The sequence below is a fragment of the Acinonyx jubatus genome, chromosome D2 (genome assembly GCF_027475565.1).
Source record: "Acinonyx jubatus isolate Ajub_Pintada_27869175 chromosome D2, VMU_Ajub_asm_v1.0, whole genome shotgun sequence".
In the NCBI taxonomy this organism is placed as follows: Eukaryota; Metazoa; Chordata; class Mammalia; order Carnivora; family Felidae; genus Acinonyx; species Acinonyx jubatus.
In genome coordinates, this window is record NC_069393.1 from 45,291,867 (window position 1) to 45,310,623 (window position 18,757).

The 18,757-nt window shown below is 43.7% G+C and overlaps 1 protein-coding gene across 8 annotated transcripts in view; it reads left to right on the forward strand.

The window, feature by feature from the left end:
* Nucleotides 1-18,757, forward strand: part of WDFY4 (WDFY family member 4) — a 292,598-nt gene that overhangs the window by 41,697 nt on the left and 232,144 nt on the right. For 7 of the 8 annotated variants that reach the window (XR_008291964.1, XM_053206796.1, XM_053206793.1 and 4 more), the window contains 4 exons: nt 829-1,281; nt 3,585-3,689; nt 5,306-5,496; nt 12,571-13,151. Coding sequence is in view for 6 of the 8 variants with exons in the window: in XM_053206796.1 (XP_053062771.1) it covers nt 829-1,281; nt 3,585-3,689; nt 5,306-5,496; nt 12,571-13,151 (1,330 nt within the window). In the remaining 2 variants the exon portion in view is untranslated. Of the gene's footprint in view, nt 1-828; nt 1,282-3,584; nt 3,690-5,305; nt 7,272-12,570; nt 13,152-18,757 lie in introns of those variants that run through there. The other variant, XR_008291965.1, reaches the window with a different exon arrangement.

Here is an 18,757-nt window from a genome sequence, read left to right on the forward strand (position 1 = left end):
GGATGGCTTCAGGAGATATCTTTACTTAACTACGTGTCTAGAAATGATACTGACTTTGCTTAGTAATTTTTAACATCATTTTATTTATTTATTTATTTATTTATTATTTAAAATTTTTTAAAATATTTATTTATTTTTGAAAGAAAGAGAGACAGAGTGTGAGTGGGGGAGGAGCAGAGAGAGAGGGAGACACAGAATCTGAAACAGGCTCCAGGCTCTGAGCTGTCAGCACAGAGTCCAACGCGGGGCTTGAACCCATGGACCGCGAGATCATGACCTGAGGCGAAGTCAGACGCTTAACCGACCGAGCCACCCAGGCACCCCAACATCATTTGTTTTTAGCTGATTAAAACCAACCCTCCAGCCCACCCCTGCCCAATAACGCTAGACGTATCGCATGATTTTTAATGGTCTAGTAGCCATATTTTAAAAAAAATATGAAAAAATAGTTTCTTTTTCATAATGTATTTACCTAACCAAAATATTGCCATTTCAATATGTGGTCAATGCCAAATTAATGGCATTTATTTTGGCCTTCTTTTCCTTGTGCTGTATCTTGGAAATCCAGTGTGTATTTTTACATGCATGGACCATCTCAATTGAGTGGGCGCATTTCCATTGCTTGGTGAGCCACTGCATCTTGGACATTGCAGTTCTAGCCTTGCTCACACTCTGGGCAGCTGGCTTTCCTGGACTTCTGATAGACATTTACCCACAGGAGATAGAAAATAGAAACCGAATGGTATTTCCCAGTGGTAATGCCACCGCGTATTTCTAGGCACAGGCAGGAGAAATGACCTGCAGGGTTAACCCTCCTTTCGTCCCCAGGGGTGACCGTTAAGAATCTTCAGGCCTTCCAAGTCCTACAGAATGTTTTCCACAAAGCCAGCAACCCTGTCCTCTGCACCAAGGTCCTGTCAGCCATCAGGACCATGTGGGTCTGGAACGCCCGCAACTTCTTCCTGCTGGAGTGGACCCTGCAGCCCATCTCGCAGTTCGTGGAGATTGTGCCCCTGAAGCCGGCCCCGGTGCAAAAGCAATTCTTCCAGCTGCTGGAGGCCCTGGTGTTCGAGCTGCATTATGTGCCCCATGAAATCCTGCGGAAGGTGCAGTGCTTGATCAAGGAGAGCCCCGAGTCACCCTGCGCCCTCGTGGCCCTGCAGAGTGTCCTCAGGATAGCCGGCAGGGACTTGCTTTTCACCGACATCTTCCGGGACTCGGGTCTCCTGGGTCTGCTGCTGGCCCAGCTGCGGAAGCGGGCCAAGATCCTGAGGAAGTCAGGTGACTCCCAAGAGCGTCGGGAGGGTTGGAGGGAACAGGCTGGACCGGTGGGTGCCACTCCACCCCCCATCAACATAACAGAAAAAAGTGAGCGTCCCCAGGTCACCCGGCAACATGAGGGTCGGAGAAGGTCCCTTGGGGCATGTGGCTTCGAAGGGCAGGCGGCCTCTCTGTTTGCTATAACTGGACTGATCTTCCCCATGAAGAGGCCAGAGGGATGGGTGGAACTTTAAACAGACTCATGGGGCTGAGTCAGGTCTGATGAATTCTCAGCTGGCAGAGATATCTCCTGCACCCTCTGCTATGTAGATGTATGTAGATGGGGAGACACCAGGAAGCCAAGGGAATTTGGGGAGGCCTGGGGCCCCGGCAGGCAGAGGGTGAGGGACCTGTGTACGTGTGGGCTCATCTGGTACACGGCCTCCTTTCAGTGCTGTCAGGCCCCATGGTCTCCTGCTTAGAGCAGTGAACAGTGCTGTCCAGCTTCCCTCTCCAAGTCTCATCCGGCTTTTGCGTGCCCTGCTGGGCTGTGCACCTGTGGCTCTTTGGCAACGTCCCTTCACCCCTACCTTGGGCTCTCAACCTCAGCAGCCTCTGCTACTCCTATGGGTCTTCCGGGTGCCTTCTATCCCGGCGGGAGTGCTGGCCCGGGCTCTCTCACTGCCTAGCCACCCCCCATGCACATGCCCTGCTGGGGCCGGTCTGTGTGGTTTCTCCATAACCCCCACCTCCATCAACCTGCAGATAGAAGCCAGGGCATGAAAACTCCTTTCCCAGTTCTTCCTGGCTTTCCCTCACTCTGTTTGCACCTGCACCTCTGGGATTTCAGTTTAGAGGAGGGATTAGGACACTGAATCCAGCCACTTACTTCTCCCTACCTTATGGCCTTTTCTCCTACTGCACTGGCTGGGAGGGGCTGAGGGCCTTCTAGCCATCAGCTGCTTTTGGAACTGGGCTTCAGACTCAAGCTAAAGTCATCAGTCTGTCTGCTCCCTGGGCCTGTGTGATGGGAAGAAGCTGAGTGAGAGAGTGTGGGCGCTGGAACCAGACAGCCCTGGAGGGGGTGTTACTTATGAGCTGAGTGATCCTGAACAAGTTACTTCACCTCTCTGAGCCTGTTTCTTCCTCTGTTAAATGGGTGCAAAAATATCTACATCCTAGGGATCTAGTAAGAATTAAGTGAAGAAATACTGAAAAGGTCTCACTGCTGTGTCTGGAGAAGAAATGCTCAAGTGCTCAAAAATGTTCATTAGTCTTAACCCTGTAGCTTCTGTGTTACTGCATTGAGGACTGAGATGGACAGGCACCTTGGGGAGGCCAGGAAGGACTCACATCTCCCTGGGAGTATTTGCAAATAGGGTCAAGATTGAAGATGAGGAGCTTCTGTCTTTACACATCTGGGCCTCTGGGCCAGGCCTTGGAGAATATCTTGCTATGTGCTTTTTTCCCACTGCCCTTTGCACGGTCTTTTTGTTTCATGTTTTCGTGTTACCTTCCTGTGTATTGCTTCTCAGCTGCCTGATACTGAATTTGCTTTTCAATCCAATCCCCAGACCTATCACAATTCCCAGAACTTTTTTGTGAGCTGATGTATCTGGTCTTACTTTATGTTTTCTGTTGTTAAATGTTTCTTACTCTTCTTAGATACCTTGCCTCCTGGTTAATAAACTACCTTCATTCATTCATTCATTCATTCATTCATTTCCAAAGATGGATGGAGCTTCCCGCTCGTGTCAGGCACTTTTCTGGCACCGGGGATTCATAAGTGAACACACAGGCCCGATTTGCCATCGTGGATCTAACGGAAACACTTATCCACTCCAGAATCTCTCAACCATGTCTACCCTCAGGTGTGAGCTGGCAGGTCCTTCCTCCCAGGCATGAATGGCAAAGTATAAAACTGTCCAAAAGAAAGTCAAAGAGGTGGGGCTTCAGACATTATGTAGGGTGGTGGTTCTCAAGGGTGGTCCTCAGAGCAGTTCCATCAGCATCACCTGGGAACTTAAGAAAAATGAAGTTATAGGACCCCACCTAAGACCTCCTATGCTAGAAACTCTAGGGAAGAATTCCAGCTTCTGGATTTCAACAAGCCCTCCAGGGGATTTTAATGTGCTCAAGTTGGAGATCCATGGTATAAGGAAGGGGTTATAGGGTTAGATCTTATGAATCAGGATGCACACTCATTCATAATAGAAGCATTATGTTCTCATTTCCTTACGAGTGTGGAAAACTAACGAAACCAGAGATTTGAGATCATACCATGTATACTGAAGATTTTATTTATTGGTTCTTAAATATGCCAGGAAACAAAGAGTCCACGCTTGGTGTTCAGGATCCAGAGAGAGAACTGACCTGTGTGATGCTGAGAACTGTAGTCACACTTCTGAGAGGCTCAGTTCGGAATGCAGGTAAGGATGGTACCAACCTTGTCTTGTCACTGCTTGGTAAACATTAGCTCTCTCCAGTGATTTATGTCAGTGCTCAAAGGTTATACCCAAGGAATAACCAGCACTAAGGTTGTGGCTAATGTCCATTTGCTGGTTGATGTCCGGTGATCATCAGTAAATTTGTAGACATCTTGGTTAATGGCTTTTACTTTTAAGGCTGCTAATTAAGGTTGGTATAGAGATATCCTAAAGAGATAGCCTAAATTTATGAGACCACAGAATGCTCCTCCTCTTTCAAGTAAAACCTATTCCTATCCTGCTGCACCAACTAACGTGCTTTAAAAAAAAAATCCAAATTGTAAAGCTATGAGTAAAGAAAACTAATCATTTTTAAGAGACTTAATTTGATAAGCTTCCAGCCCATGATAGACTCAGTAGCTCCATCCATCTAAAACATTTTTGGCTTCCTAAGATCATGCAGCTTCAAGTTTTTGTTTTTGTTTTTGTTTTTATTTTGATTAGTTTTCAATAGGTGCATTAACTATACACACATAAATATTATGTTACGAAGTAGGCGTATTAACAAAGTGACATCAGTGAGTTTGGTGATTTGGGGTGTCTTTATCTGAGGCCCTTATAGATCAACTGTACCAAATGTGAATGATTAGTTCATATGCAGAGGGTCTTTAATGTTAGACTATAAAAGGTTCCCTGGAGGTGCTGGTTAAAATGCATATTCCTAGGGCTACTTGAATGGCTTAGTCAGTTGAACATGTGACTCTTGATTTCAGCTCAGGTTACGATCCCAAGGTTGTGGGATTGAGCCCTGCATGGGGCTCTGTGCTGAACGTGGAGCCTGCTTAAGATCCTCTCTCTCCCCCTCTTCCCCTGTCTCAAACTTGCATGCTCTCTGTCTCTCTCTTTCTGTCTCTGTCTCTCAAATTAAAAAAAGAAAAAACATATTCCTAGGCTGACTCCCAGAGAGTTAAATTAGTAGCTAGTCAAGATAGAGCACAGAAATCTATTTTTAAACAGCCTTCCAAGGTGATTTCCATGTAGGGGTACCTGACCCATACTTGGAGAAATCCTGTCTCACAGAGTTGACCTGCTCAAATCTACATCATGCCACTTGAACGATCCAATTACTTCCTAGTTCTTATTCCACATGTGATTCAGTTATGGTTTGTTTGCAGTAAGAATTCTGGCAGAGAAGAGAGAGAATTGCCATTGGCCCTGGATTTAGGGTATTAAGTGGCAATAACGGACAGAAGTGTTGTCTAGTTAAAGTTTGTAGTAGGTTTTTAAAAAAGACTAGTGCAGTGAAAGTTTTTTTGAAAAAAATATTTCAAAAACAAAAATTTTAAAGAATAAAAAGGCAAGGTTTCTTTTTTTGATTTATCTGTTTAGTTTTTGGTTTTTTTTTTAATTCTCAGCTCCACTATTTCTCTTTTCTTCTAGTTTTAACAGTGGGTATGGGTTTTGAAAAAAAAAAAAGAGTTTCTAATGGAACAACGTGGAGACACGTATAAAGGGAGCAAAACAAACTCGGATGTTGCAGGAGAAAGCTTTGCTTGTCGTTAAAACTAAGGTGCCGAGGCTCCCTTGCTCTAGCCCCATACTGTCTGTCTGGTCCACAGTTGTCCTGAAAGACCACGGCATGGTGCCCTTCATCAAGATCTTCCTGGACGTTGAGTGGTACCGAGAGGCCTCACTCAGCATCTTGGAGCAGCTCTCCGTCATCAACGCTGAGGAGTACATGAGCATCATTGTGGGCGCTTTGTGCTCATCCACTCAAGGGGAGCTGGAGCTGAAACTGGATCTTCTGCAGGTGATGTCAAGTCTTCCTTTGTGCTGGGCTTTCCCACAGACATGCAGCTGGTGATCGACATGTGCACACACGTTCACTCATTCAGTCGGTCACGGTATCGTACGGGTAGGGTAGTACTAGCTGCTGTAACAAAGAAATCCCACGTCCTCAGTAGCCTCACACATGGGGAGTTTCTTTCCTATGAATAGTCCAATCTCTGATGGGAGGGGATAACCATTCAGGGAACCTGGGCATCGAATCCAGCCAGCAGACAAAGAATTGCACAAGTGTTCTGCTGGCCTGGAACCGGCACACGTTAACTTCTGTCTGACTTCCTTTGGGTACAACTCTTTTGGATGCAAGGGGTGCCGGGAAATGTAGTCTTCCCAGCAACGCTGTAAACTGTGGAAGTGTAGTCTGAATCAGACTACAGGGGGCAAGCAGCTGCCTTGTTTACTTGACCAGCATTTAGTGTCTACCCTCTACCAACCTGGGACACACAGTTGAATGAGATATAGCCTTTGCCATCTGGGAGCTCATAGACTAGGGCTCATGATGAGTGAGCGGTCATGGCAGTGCAGTGTGGTAATGACCTGGAAAGTACTGAGTGCAGGCTGCCATGGGGGCAGAGGAGTAGGAGAGCTCAATCCTGCCTTGCATGTTGAGGAAGGCTTGCAGAGGAGGATGTTTGAGCTGGGAAGAGGAAAGAAGAGGCAGGGAGAGGCATGGGCCCAGAGGACACAAAGGGGAGGAGTGAAACTAGGGTGTCACTTGTGGGTAACAAAGATGAGTATAGGTTTTGGTTTTTGTAGTATTGTTAATAATCATCAAATTATCTTAAAACAATTAGAATGATAATGAATGTCATCACCACCAGATGTAAATGCAAATATCCCCCAGGAGGCTGACTTGGGGACCTCTCACGTATGTATGCAACACAACCCCATGCAAAACACATATCTCAGTAACATACATACCTTGATCACGGGTGAATTAAAAAAAAAAATATGGAGTTGGTCTGACTTCCAGAATTAAACTGTCAGGCTTGCTTAGCCATGACTCTTTCTGCACAAAACCCTTTTAATACTTAGAGAACAGTGCTCGGTTTCTTTTAGCAACTTATCTCTCTGCAGAGCCAGTCATGTCATGTGACCATCAGACACATGTGTTCCCACCATCAGTCACATGTCCGGAGCCTGCAGGGTTCGGCATGGCCAAAGCATCATGAGAAGCCCATCCAAAAGTGACATTATGACCATAATTATCATGCATTTCACAGATGACAAGAACCAAAACAATGATTTAGTTATAAAGCCAAAGAAATCAGTTTTATATGAAATAAAACCAGGCTTCTATGAAACAAAAAGTTAACTGTCTTTTGAAAGATCCTAGAGTCTCATGATTATGTGAGGTAAAGGAAGTGAGGGGCACATGTGAAGGAGCTTAAGGGAAAGACATAGCAAGAATTAGTGGCAATTTGCAGCTAGGAAGGACTTTAGCTTCATGTGGTCCAATCTTTTTTTTTTTTAATTTTTTTAATGTTTATTTTTGAGAGAGAGAGAGACAGAATGCAAGTGGGGGAGAGGCAGAGAGAGAGGGAGACACAAAATTCGAAGCAGACTCCAGGCTCTGAGCTGTCAGCACAGAGCCTGACGCCGGGCTCAAACTCACCAACTGCAAGATCATGACCTGAGCTGAAGTTGGATGCTTAACCAACTGAGCCACCCAGGCACCCCCACGTGGTCCAGTCTTAACATTCCGGCAGGAACATGTCCAGGAAGCGTCTAATATAAATTGTGAGTTGAGTTTGAATCTTAAACAAGTGACTTAAAATCTAAGGAGCCTTCCTCTTTTCTTTGTGCTGCTTATTACATTTTTTTCCTCACATGTCTGTCTTCGTCCTGATTCACATGAGCCTTATTCTGATAAGCAACACAGAAACCATGACCCCAGTAGTCAGGACTTTGGTTTCCTAGGGGATGAAAATTGGAATCCCCATCTGTTTCTGAGATTTTCACACTGAGAGTCAGACCCACAGAGAAGAAAGTTTTGGATTTACTTTTTGCTTGGAGAGAACAAGGGTTTCTGTGTCCGTTATAGAGAAGTGTACTCTGCTTTGCTCATGGAAAGTTCATCTTATTTACTCTGCAGCCCAGAGGCACCTTAGTGGAGCGTCAGCCCTTGGGTAATAGGACTGAATTTCTAGAATTAGCGATGTGCAGCCTTTATGGTGTTTTACAGATTCAATATCACTTCAGAATCACACTATCAAGGGATTAACACTGTATAAGCTTATTTAACAAAGTCATACCCTGTGTTCAATGTGCTGTCTTCTCCCGGGTGCCATGTCACTGCTGGGAAGTTGGGGGGTGATGCGTGGAGCTATTAATGCTCTCACGGGACCTGGGCTATTGACACTTTGTTGCTCCAATGCATAGTGGGGGGACATGGGGTTGTTCCCGACTTGCCCACCACCGAGTTACGTGAGCGACTAGCCAATGTTTGATGTTTTCTGGAGTCTAATCTAGAATCCGCATCTTGGGAATCTGTTGGAACTTTAGAAACAAAGATGTAAAATTAGCTCTTTCTGGCCAGATCTCCCTCTTTCTAAGTTGAGCGTGGACTTTGCCCAAAGCACTGTGCCCGCAAAGCGAGTCAGACGTAGGATGAGGGGGAGGTGATGGAGTGGGGTGACCTCAAAGGCAGTACCCTCTGCCCCCACCAAAGCTTTGCCATCTTTGACATGCATTCACATCAACATGTGACCCTCGCTTCCCTTCCCTGAGGCTGTCAGCCAGCTGCTTTGGAGAAGAAAATTCATCCAGAAACACCCAACTTAGGGCAGTGGTTTCCAAAATCCAGTGGCACTTCCATACCAATACGCAAGCACTTGTGACTTCACCACCTAATTCTGGCAAATGACAATTGAGTTAAAGAATAATGTAGGCAAATGAATTTCCTCTCCACTGCCAGTGGGACCATGATTGGGTTATGCACAAATTCAGATTGATTTGCTAATATACATTTAGCTGTTCAACTCTGTGCTTAATCACATTACCTCACCAGTCTTCCAGCGTGACACATGGAAAATTATGAGGAATAACAAATAATGGAATGTGAAATAAATCCTGTTAGTCCTAACCTAGTTAGCGCTTTGCAGCAGACATCCATTTTATAGATTCAAGCCGGAGGAATACGAACTCAGAGACGATGACATGGTAACTGAGTTAAGGAGGAGAAAATGTGCTTAACGCTGACCTTTCTTGAAATGTGTCAACCCCAGCCTGATTACTTTGACTTCAGCTGATTAAATTTACTCCCTTCCGCAGACTCGCAAGCCTAGGTGATGCATTATCATGCAAAGTTGAATGACAGTAATGGAGACCCTCGTTCTAGGCCCCCAGTTCCTGACAAATCGTTTCCCGAAGTAACGCAGTATTTATTTTCCTTTATGATAGAAATGTTTCTCTTTAGTTGCTATGAAATTAAGCCTTTGTAATTGGATTTTGGACTCTTTACTTTATGACTCTGCAAATATGAAATTAACCCCATCCCAAGAAATAATAGAGCAGTCTAAGTTCTAATGAGATTACCCCCATTTTAGATAATGATTCCAAATTTAATAAATCAAACAAAGCAACAATTAAGGACAGCCATTTCTTTCTCCTCCCCCCTCCCAACAGGAGGAGAAAGGAGCCATGTAGGAATTACAGGGGACAGACCCTCTGAGAGACACAGATCATAAGGAGGACCGTCATTGGGTTGCTCTGTTTTAACGGTATCTGCTCTCGATACTCGGAATGATGGAGTCCTTTTGAGCAATGTCTGTTGTCAAATTGGATGATTGGAACGCAGTTTCTTTAATAAGAGGGGAGTTCAGTGGTCATCCAGTGCTCAGACAATTGCCTGTAATTTGATTCGTTTGTTTTTTGATCATTCTCCATTTTTCATATTTGTTTTGTCATGTGCCCTTGTGATAAACAGCAGAGCTTCATCCAATCCATTTACCTTAAACAACCTCTTGGTGGTTTCAGGAGCCACTGAAAGCACTCACATGAATTTAGATCGCTTACCATCCTAGAGCTTAAGATTTCCCATCGTCTTGGTGGTTTATTTATTTTTCACGGCATGAGTCACATGACCAGGCATAAGGTCAGACGCAGACAAAGCAATGCACGCCGTACAAGACCCCAGTGTTCATCCTTTCGTGTGGGTTATCAGTCGGTGGGAAGAGGCCGGTAGCAACACACATACTTCAAGGTTAGAGTATGTTTCCAACTTGGTGGAAGAAATACTATTCTGTTGGGAGTGAGTTGCTTACACAAGGCCGGCACAGATGTAGTAGGTCTATGTGTGGCCTGTCTTGGCCTCAGAGTCCAATGGGTGGGCTGTGGGGGCAGGCAGCTGTGCTGATGCTGTCTATACAGAGAAAGGCCTTGCCCTTCTAGAAGTCTTACTGTTGCTACACCATAAGCTTCACACTCACTGAACACCACCCTTCTAGAGAACCTGCTTTAACAGTCTACATGCTTCTTTGAAGGACCTGCCTACAAAGTCAACTTTTCCTGGGGTTTCAGCCAAATTCAGAAGTAGTTTGGCCATATCTTCACCCAAGAGAAGAGAGAAAGCCATCGTCACCGCCTCATCCTTAATATTTCGTTTTTGCCTCCATCTTTCTGGCAGTTTAGAAAGCCTATTTCCCTGACGTCTCTCCCATGACTCTGATTTACCCCCTGTTAGTGGGTGGCCCTGGTGCTGAATTTCTTTCAAAAAACAAAATGACAATTCAGTTTCCCCATAGTCATTCCCCTGAGCTGTGGTGGGTAATCATTGAGCTAAGCGCTATAAGTTGTGGATTTTCTTTTCCTATAACCAGGAAAAGATCAATTGACCCATATTGGTAAGGATGCATTTTTCTATTTTCTATAATTTTTTGTCCATTTTGAATGTAAGCATGGACTCTGGCCTTTCATGGATTCTCCTACTTACTACAAACTTTATTTTTATTTTTATTTTTTTTAATATCTTGAAATGTCATAGATGGGACAGTGGAGGACTTTAAGCATCTCCTTTGTCTTCCTCTTTGAAAGAGTCCTTGGCCATGTGCATTCAGGTAGTTCTGGCTCATTTTGTGTTCTCCTGCTCCCAAAATGGGGTTGACTGCCCACTGAGCATCTCAGGCGGCTCTCCATATATATAATATAGTAATATAGTATATAGTAATATAGTAATATATACTACATAATATAGTATATATGAAACAATATAACATGTATCTTCTTCAAAAAGAATGGGCTTTTTGAGAAGCTGGCCGAGGACCTCTGTTTGCTGGGATGTTTCGGGGCACAGTATATATAGTATATATAGTAATATATACTATATAATATAGTAATATAGTAATATAATAATATAATAATATTATATTCCTCTCCAAGAGGAGAGGAATATAATATTAGAGAAGAAAATTTGGGTGTTAGGGATACATGTTATATTGTTTCACATCAATGGCGTTGGATTAAGATTACCAGCATTTTAAAGATAGAGCTGGAAAATTAACTTTCTTCCCCCAAAGTGCATGAAATTCATATTTAATGGTTACTTAAAACTTTACTAAGTTTTTGTTTGACTTTCTCTCCATGAGAGTTTGAAGATTTAGTCCCTTCCCTCCTTTTATTTTCCTGACCTACCAGTTTTCTCTTCGTTCATTGACTTTCGCACATCATGCTCTATATTGTCACCCTAGACCAGGCATTTAAGACACAGAATCAGCCCCCAACACACACACACTAAATTGGGAGTTGCCTTTCACTTTTTTCTTTGAACCTTGTCTCAAGCATCTTGGAATTGGCTTGAAATTGTGCCTGCCCAGAAAATCCCCTTTCTTGTGCCACTAGGGCATTAGAGGATAAAACGATTTATACCTTCCTCCAAAATCTGCTGATGAAACCACAAGTATTGGTCATTCTCTTGGAAGCATGTGCAAGATGGTCTCAGATGAAGTCCCAAGCAACTTCTATGAATAATAAATATGAAAACACCAAAAGCTAGAGGCTTTTAATATTTATCTAAAATCATCCATACATTCTTCACTTTCAGGTGTGAAGCTTTAGCACAGAATGAGAATTACTTGAATGCAGTCTTTTCTCCCTCCCTCCCTCCATTTCTCCCTTCCTCCCTTCCTTTCATCCTCCTTTCCTTCCTTCCCTTCGAAACATTTGTTAACTACCTAGTGTGCACCACCACTGCACTCAATGAAGGGCACACTGTAAGGGTTCAATAAATGTTTGATGGTAGAAGGAAATAAAAATGTGTCCAGTAAAATCTCAGTGATCTGGAGAAGTTCGATTCTATAATGTATGTTACGCATAGCCTGAACTCCACACGTGGTCTATTCTATTTACTATACTTATGTTTCCTTCCATGAAATGCTTCTCTTCTCTACCTTGATTCCTTCATATTTGCACACCAGATTTTAAGTAGACTCATTTTATTCTCTTTCTTCACTTAATAGAGGTACTTACGTTTGCACAGAGAGGGAGATAAATAATAAACTACTTTACAGAGATTGCATTCTGGGTCTCCTTTGCAATATAAGAGGTGGTTCGTTCCACTCATTCAGCAAATATTTATTAAGTGCGTGCTACATTCCACAGCAGTGCGTTGCCTGATTTCACGGAGCTTCAATCTAGTGGAGGGCTGAGACAGTTTTCAAGTCACTTCAGTAAAGTGTGAAGAGAACTGGGTTCAACAAATGAGAGGGGGCTATGTGAGCTCTCGGCCTGGGGTCAGGATAAGGCAGGGGTCAAAGAGAGCTTTCTGGAGGGAGATACATTGAAGTTAAGATCCAGGACAGTAAACCAACCTTATACATCAGCATAGGCTTTAGCAGCCGCCATTTGAAAGCAGGCACTGAGGGGCAACTAAAATGAGGAGGAACAATATAGACCTCTCCCTGTTTCAGAATCACCCTCAGGTAGCTTGCATTTCCTACCACTTGAACAGGCGAGAGCAGGTGCAGTGCTTTGGCAGGGATGTGTCAGGGCTCTGCATTAACAAGTTGTCTCCTGTCTCATTTTTATCCTGTTGGTGTTTCAGTCTCTACTCAGGATCCTGGACACCCCCAAAGGCCGTGCTGCTTTCAGAGTGTCCAGTGGGTTCAATGGACTCCTGTCCCTGCTCTCTGACCTGGAGGGGTCTCTCCAGGAGCCCCCACTGCAGGCGTGGGGGATGGTGTCCCCCAGCCAGACCCTGGACCTGGTCCTGCACACCCTCTGTGCCTTGTCTGCAGCATTGCACCTGGACCCTGTCAACAGTGACTTCTTCAAGAAGAATGGGCTTTTTGAGAAGCTGGCCGAGGACCTCTGTTTGCTGGGATGTTTCGGGGCGCAGGAGGAAGAGGGAGCCCCTCTGCACTCGGAGGCAGACACAAAGGCCAGGCCATTTGCTGACTTCCTGAGTGCGGCCTTTGCCTCTGCCAGCCCATTCCCACCCAAGATACAGAGCTGCCTCCAGATCCTCAGCTTTCTGGACAGCATGGCCGGTGGCACCCTCCACCTGCGCAGAGACCTGAAGGAGCCCCCGAGGGCTGGGCAAGACCCAGCTCCGCATGCCCAGAAGGAAGACGCCGGCAGTGACCCCCAAGGCAACTTCAAGCTGTGGCCAGACCTGGAGGAGAGGTAGAGCTTTGCTGCCCACTTCCGTAATCGGGTCATCAGTGTATCTGTCTCCCATTTCCCCCCCAAATATCCTGTGCATGGGTAGGAAGCCTTGACTGCAAACTAGGTGTGCAAAAACGTCACGTGACTTTTTTTTTTTTTTTTTTAACTCAAGTTAACTTTGGCTCCAGTCTCCTCTGCCTTTGGGAGCAGGCAGAAAACCAATCTGAGTCAATCAACAGATGGTTGGAGGCTGCTTTTGAGTTGCACGAGAACCAGGGGGCTTACCAGATCTTGGAAACGGAGGGCAGAACTCTGCTGATAATCTCACTTTCTGCTTCGGCATCCTTGCTGCTGCTCCTGGGAGCCTTGGTGCCTGCCTGGCCTCCATGGTGTGCTGGGCAGCCTTTGGGGGGCCTTATCTTACCTGCTGCCCTCACCCTTGCCCCTGCACTGCCAGGGTGTGGGAGGAGGTCCTTTGACTTACAGGATGACCACAGTGTCCTTCCCCATCCCTGGTTCTTCCTGGTCTTTCACATTGCTTCCACTTCCTGTAACAAAGACGATGATCTCTTACTTCACAGGCCCATCTCCTCCATGACTCCAGACTTTCATTCCTGTAAGACAGACTTCCACTAAAGCAAGGGAGAGCAAAGAACACCCCTCCTTCCTTAGGGGGGGCAGGGAAAACAAATGAAAGAGCACAACAGCAGTAGTTGGTTATCTTTTGTGTTCTCCCCAGGGAGAGATTATGTTATGTCCTTACAAAACATAAGTTGATATTGCAAGAAACTCTCCTGCCTACCACCTCTCCAAGCCATCTTACATTGACTGCCACGGGACACCCTTCTGAAAGACACTGCACATTTTAATCCAAATATGTTGGATCGGTCAGATTTCAGTGTGGAGGGCTGGTGGTGAGGGGGAAGGATGCCAGATCTCTACGGAGATAATCATATGATTGTTCTCGTTTCATCAGCTAACATGCTAAATTAATTGGTTTCCTAATCTTGCATTCATGCAAATACCAACTTGCTCATGATACATTTATTGCTGGCTTTGATTTGCTAATTTTTTATAAGGACTTTTGCTCCTGAAAAAGCTTTTCCTTCCATGCTCTTTTCTTGACTGTTTTTATGATAAAGTTTGCGGTAACCTCATAACGCGAGTTGGTCAGTGTTGACTCTTCTATTCTCTGGAAGTAATAGTAACATAGGTTACGATTTCTATTCCTTAGCTTTGTGATAGAGTCTGCCAGTAAAACCCTCATAAGCCTGATGTTTTCTTGTTAAGATTTATTTTTGTGAGGATAAATTCAGATTTCTTCTTGAATCATTCTTAGCCATTTTTAAAGTTCATTTTCCCATTCCATCTAAGTTTCAATTTACTGACATAAGGCTGTTCCTAATATCCTTTTTTAACTTTTGGTTCCTGACAAGATTGTTTGTGTCCTTTCTTTCCCCCCCACCCCCACCCCCCAACATTCTTGACAGGGGGTTTATTTATTTGTGTGTCTCATGAAGCAACTTTCAGCTTTTCCCATCTCTCATGCGTAAATTTTCTATTTCTGTCTTCGTTTGTTCATTCTTATTATGTCTTCTTTGCTTTGGTTTATTCTGGTATTCCTCTTAATTTAATTGATTAGGAGACCGATTTTCAGTCCTCTTTTTAAATGCAAAATGCAAATGTCTCTGTCCTTTACTTTAGCTGTAAGGTGCAAGTTTCCTTACGTTGCACGCTCAATGTTATTTAGTCCTAAATGTTTCCATTTCCTTTGTGACTTAGAGTTTCCTTCTTGAATCTTGTTTGACTTGTGGATTTCCAAAGTTACAGAGTGTTTTTGGTCATTTTCTTTCCTTGCTAATTTCTAATTTTATCATCATGAGAGATGGTGGACTGTTTGATGGTAATTCTTTGAAAGTAGTTGAGCTTGACTTTGCGGCCTCCAGTGTGATAAATCTTCCTAACTGTTCCATGTGTGCTTGAAAAGAATGAATATTTTCCAGTTGTTAGAGTCAATGTTCTATTTATGTCCTTTAGATCAAACTGGTCAAGGGTCTTCTTCAGATTTTCAGATCATTTAATCTGTTTGACAATATCAGTTGCTAAGATATGTGAAATATTTTTCATTATATTCATAGATTTGTTAATTTCTGTTAATTTTTACCTTACATATATCTGAGGCTATTTGAATCTCACATATTTACAATTTTTATATCATCTCGTGGAATCAAAATTTTTTACCTCATATGGTGGCCTTCTTTATCTCCAATAGTACATTTTGTCATAAGAACAACTTTTTCTAATACTAATAAGGCTATATCAGCTTTCTTTTGGTTAGTGTGTGCCCGGAATTTTCTTTAAAAAAATTCCTTCGTTTTAAGGTTTCTGTGTCCTGATGTTTTAGGTGTGCTTTTTGTAGAGACCTATTTTTGTTTTTGCTTTATTTTGTCATTTAACCCAGTGTGATACTTTTTGGTTACTGAAGCATGTGCTCTGTTTATATTTTTATAATTATTAACATGTTTGAAATTATTGCTACTTTGTTATTTTGTATTTTCTATTTGTCCCACTTTTTTTTTTGATCTTTTTCTTGTTTTCTTTGGAATTATTAGAATTTTCATCTTTTTATTTAATCTTTTCCATCTGATTTGATCTTATACTCTCTATTAGCCTTTTAGTGGTTATCCTAAAATAATTTAATAGCATCCTCATAATGTTTAACTATTTAGTGTTTACTATGCTGTTATCTTTATCCTATTTCCAGTAAATATGTGTTACATATGTAATATATAAACACTTAATATAACTCTTAAATGTATACTTACATTTCTTATGTATATATTACTGTTGCCCAATATTAATTTTGTGCAGTCCATCAATCTAACATAAATCTAACTTTAGTTAATCCATCAAATAAGGCATTTATTCATGTATTTTTTTTTACTGAGGTATAATTGACTATATGACATTATATTACTTTTAGTATAAAACATAGTGATTCGATACTTGTATATATTGCAAAATGATCACCACATAAGTCTAGTTAATAACACCCATCACCACACTAGTTACAATTTTTTTCTTGTGATAAAAGCTTTTAAGATTTATTCTCTGTGCAATTTTCAAATATGCAATATAATGTTATTAACTATAGTCACCATGCTGTACCTTATATTCCTATGACATATTTCTTTTAAAACTGTAAATTTGTACCTTTTGACTCCCTTCATTTATTTTGTCCACCCCGTCCTCTGGTTCTGGCAACCACCAATCTATTCTCTGTATCTATGAGCTCTTTTTTATTTTTTAAATTTTTAATTAATTAATTAATTTTTAATGTTTGTTTATTTTTGAGACAGAGAGAGAGAGAGAGACAGACAGACTGTGAGCAGGGGAAGGGCAGAGAGAGAGAGAGAGGGAGACACCAAATCCAAAGCAGGCTCCGGGCTCTGAGCCATCAGCACAGAGCACGATGTGGGGCTCAAACTCATGAGCCGTGAGATCATGACCTGAACCGAAGTCAGACGCTTAACCAACTGAGACACTCAGGACCCCGAGGCCCTTCTCTTCTTGCTTTGTCTTGGGGAGAATTCCCTTTCTGAGGCTCTCTGATCTTTCTATTCTGGGGGAGGGTGTCCCTAAGGAGGCCTCTACCCTGGCCACCTGGATGGCCTGCAGGTCAACTTGGAATGTCAGTGTCGAACCCTATTCTTCCAGCTCTTAGAGGGCAGGGAAATAGTTGTCGGCACCAGACGTTGGTATTGAGTGATGACAAGTAGTAGTCATTTTTTGATGTCTCTGGGAGCCAAGCACTAAACACTTATTTTCATTTAATTCCCTCTCAGTCCTAGAACTTTACCAATAAAGAAACCAAGGCTAAGAAAGGATACATAACATGGCCAAATTTAGTAAGGAAATGATAGAGCCAGATTCTGATCCCAGGTCCACTTGCAAGACCTGTGTATGTGTATATGTGTGTGTGTTCTTCCTGCTTCTCCTGAAAACTCCCATAGTCATGGTGATGATTTTCCACATGTTCTGACACATAGCCTACAGTTTAAAGTTTGGTCTCTACCCTATAGACGGCATCGGCCCAAATTCTTTCTAGATGAATCCTTGTGTCAGATGTCATCTTGGGATCATGATGAGTAATTTTTAAATGTGTAAGAGTCAGATTTCATAAATAGAGCAATTTTTTCCTCATTAAAAGAAATACATCACCGTTGACATTCCTGGATGGTTTGAGAAGGAGTGAAACCCTAGTCTGTCAGGAGAGAATCTGTGAGGTGAAGCCAGGTCAGTGGGCTGGGAATGGGGACAGGGTGTTCATCCCAGCCCACCACGGACACTCAGCAAGTGACTTGGCTCAGTCCCGCCTGTGCAACGTGGGCCCTGCTCTCCAGGGAGGAGGGGCAGAGGCTGCGGGCTTTTGACTCAGGCAGAGCTCTCTATGTCTTAGTGGCCATGTTCCTTGGGCCTGTTATTTTATGTCTCTGAGCTTTGATTTCCTGATTTGAAGGCAGGGACAATGAGAGTATCTGCTCCGAGGGCTGCTGTGAGGTGAGGATTGGAGAGGATAGTGATCACAGCTGCTGTTCATTGAGCACCAGATGCTGTGCCCAGTTCTCCACAAGCATTAGTTGGTTCAATCCATGTAACAACTATGATTTGAGGAATGTTGTTCATAAAACGGAAGTTATGTATTAGGGAATTGCCCAAATACATACGTGATGTCTAAAACATAGAGTGTATAATCTCTAGGAAACGTACATCCCCCCCCCCCCCACACACACACCACATCACACATATACCACACATCCACACCGCTTACACACGCATTCCACACAGGATACCCACACACCACATCCCTCACACTCATACACACACACACACACCCCACACAGGACACCCACACACTGCATCCCACACCATATGCTGACCTTCTCTGGTATTTACCAGATCCTGTTACCTGAGATGGATGACCTCCTTCTTGGCCAGCTGATCCACAGTGAGGGTCTGGAGATGAAGACGGAGAGAAGAGTGGGTCAGGCCATGGTGGGCCTTGCCTGCTCACCACATTAGGCCATTTTTGTCTTACCTTGCAGGGGTGATGGGAAGCCATGGAAGCCTTTGGGCAGAGCTGTGGAGGGACGGGCTTTGTGGTCTAGAAGGGCCACTCTCTACAACTGGGACCAGAGACGTGCCTCTTCAAAAGCAGGAGCACTTCAAAAGCAGCCAGCTCTGTTGGCTGTCAGAGGGTTTGGTTCCTGCATTAGCATTTGACCTCTTGTAGCTCCTGCGGGGCCTCACAGGCTGACTTTTGTTCATTATGTCGACAAAAGGAACCATCTCGATGACTTGTAATTTGAACTTAAGTTGTGGCAGGAATGCACGCCGATAAGGGGACGTGTTTTGGTGGGAAAGCAGTGTGCACCAGGCAAAGATAAGGCTGCAGTGGACGTTCCGCAGACCAGAGCCCTCAACAGTCCTTTGTCCTCCTCTGCTGCTGTTCATCTGGGATAGGATCTCGTAATTAGTAAATGTCGCGAGTTTCAAAACCCAGCAAGATTTTACTTTCTGGATGCATATGTGATAAGCTGTCAGTTCAAAAGACCCAGCGAGGG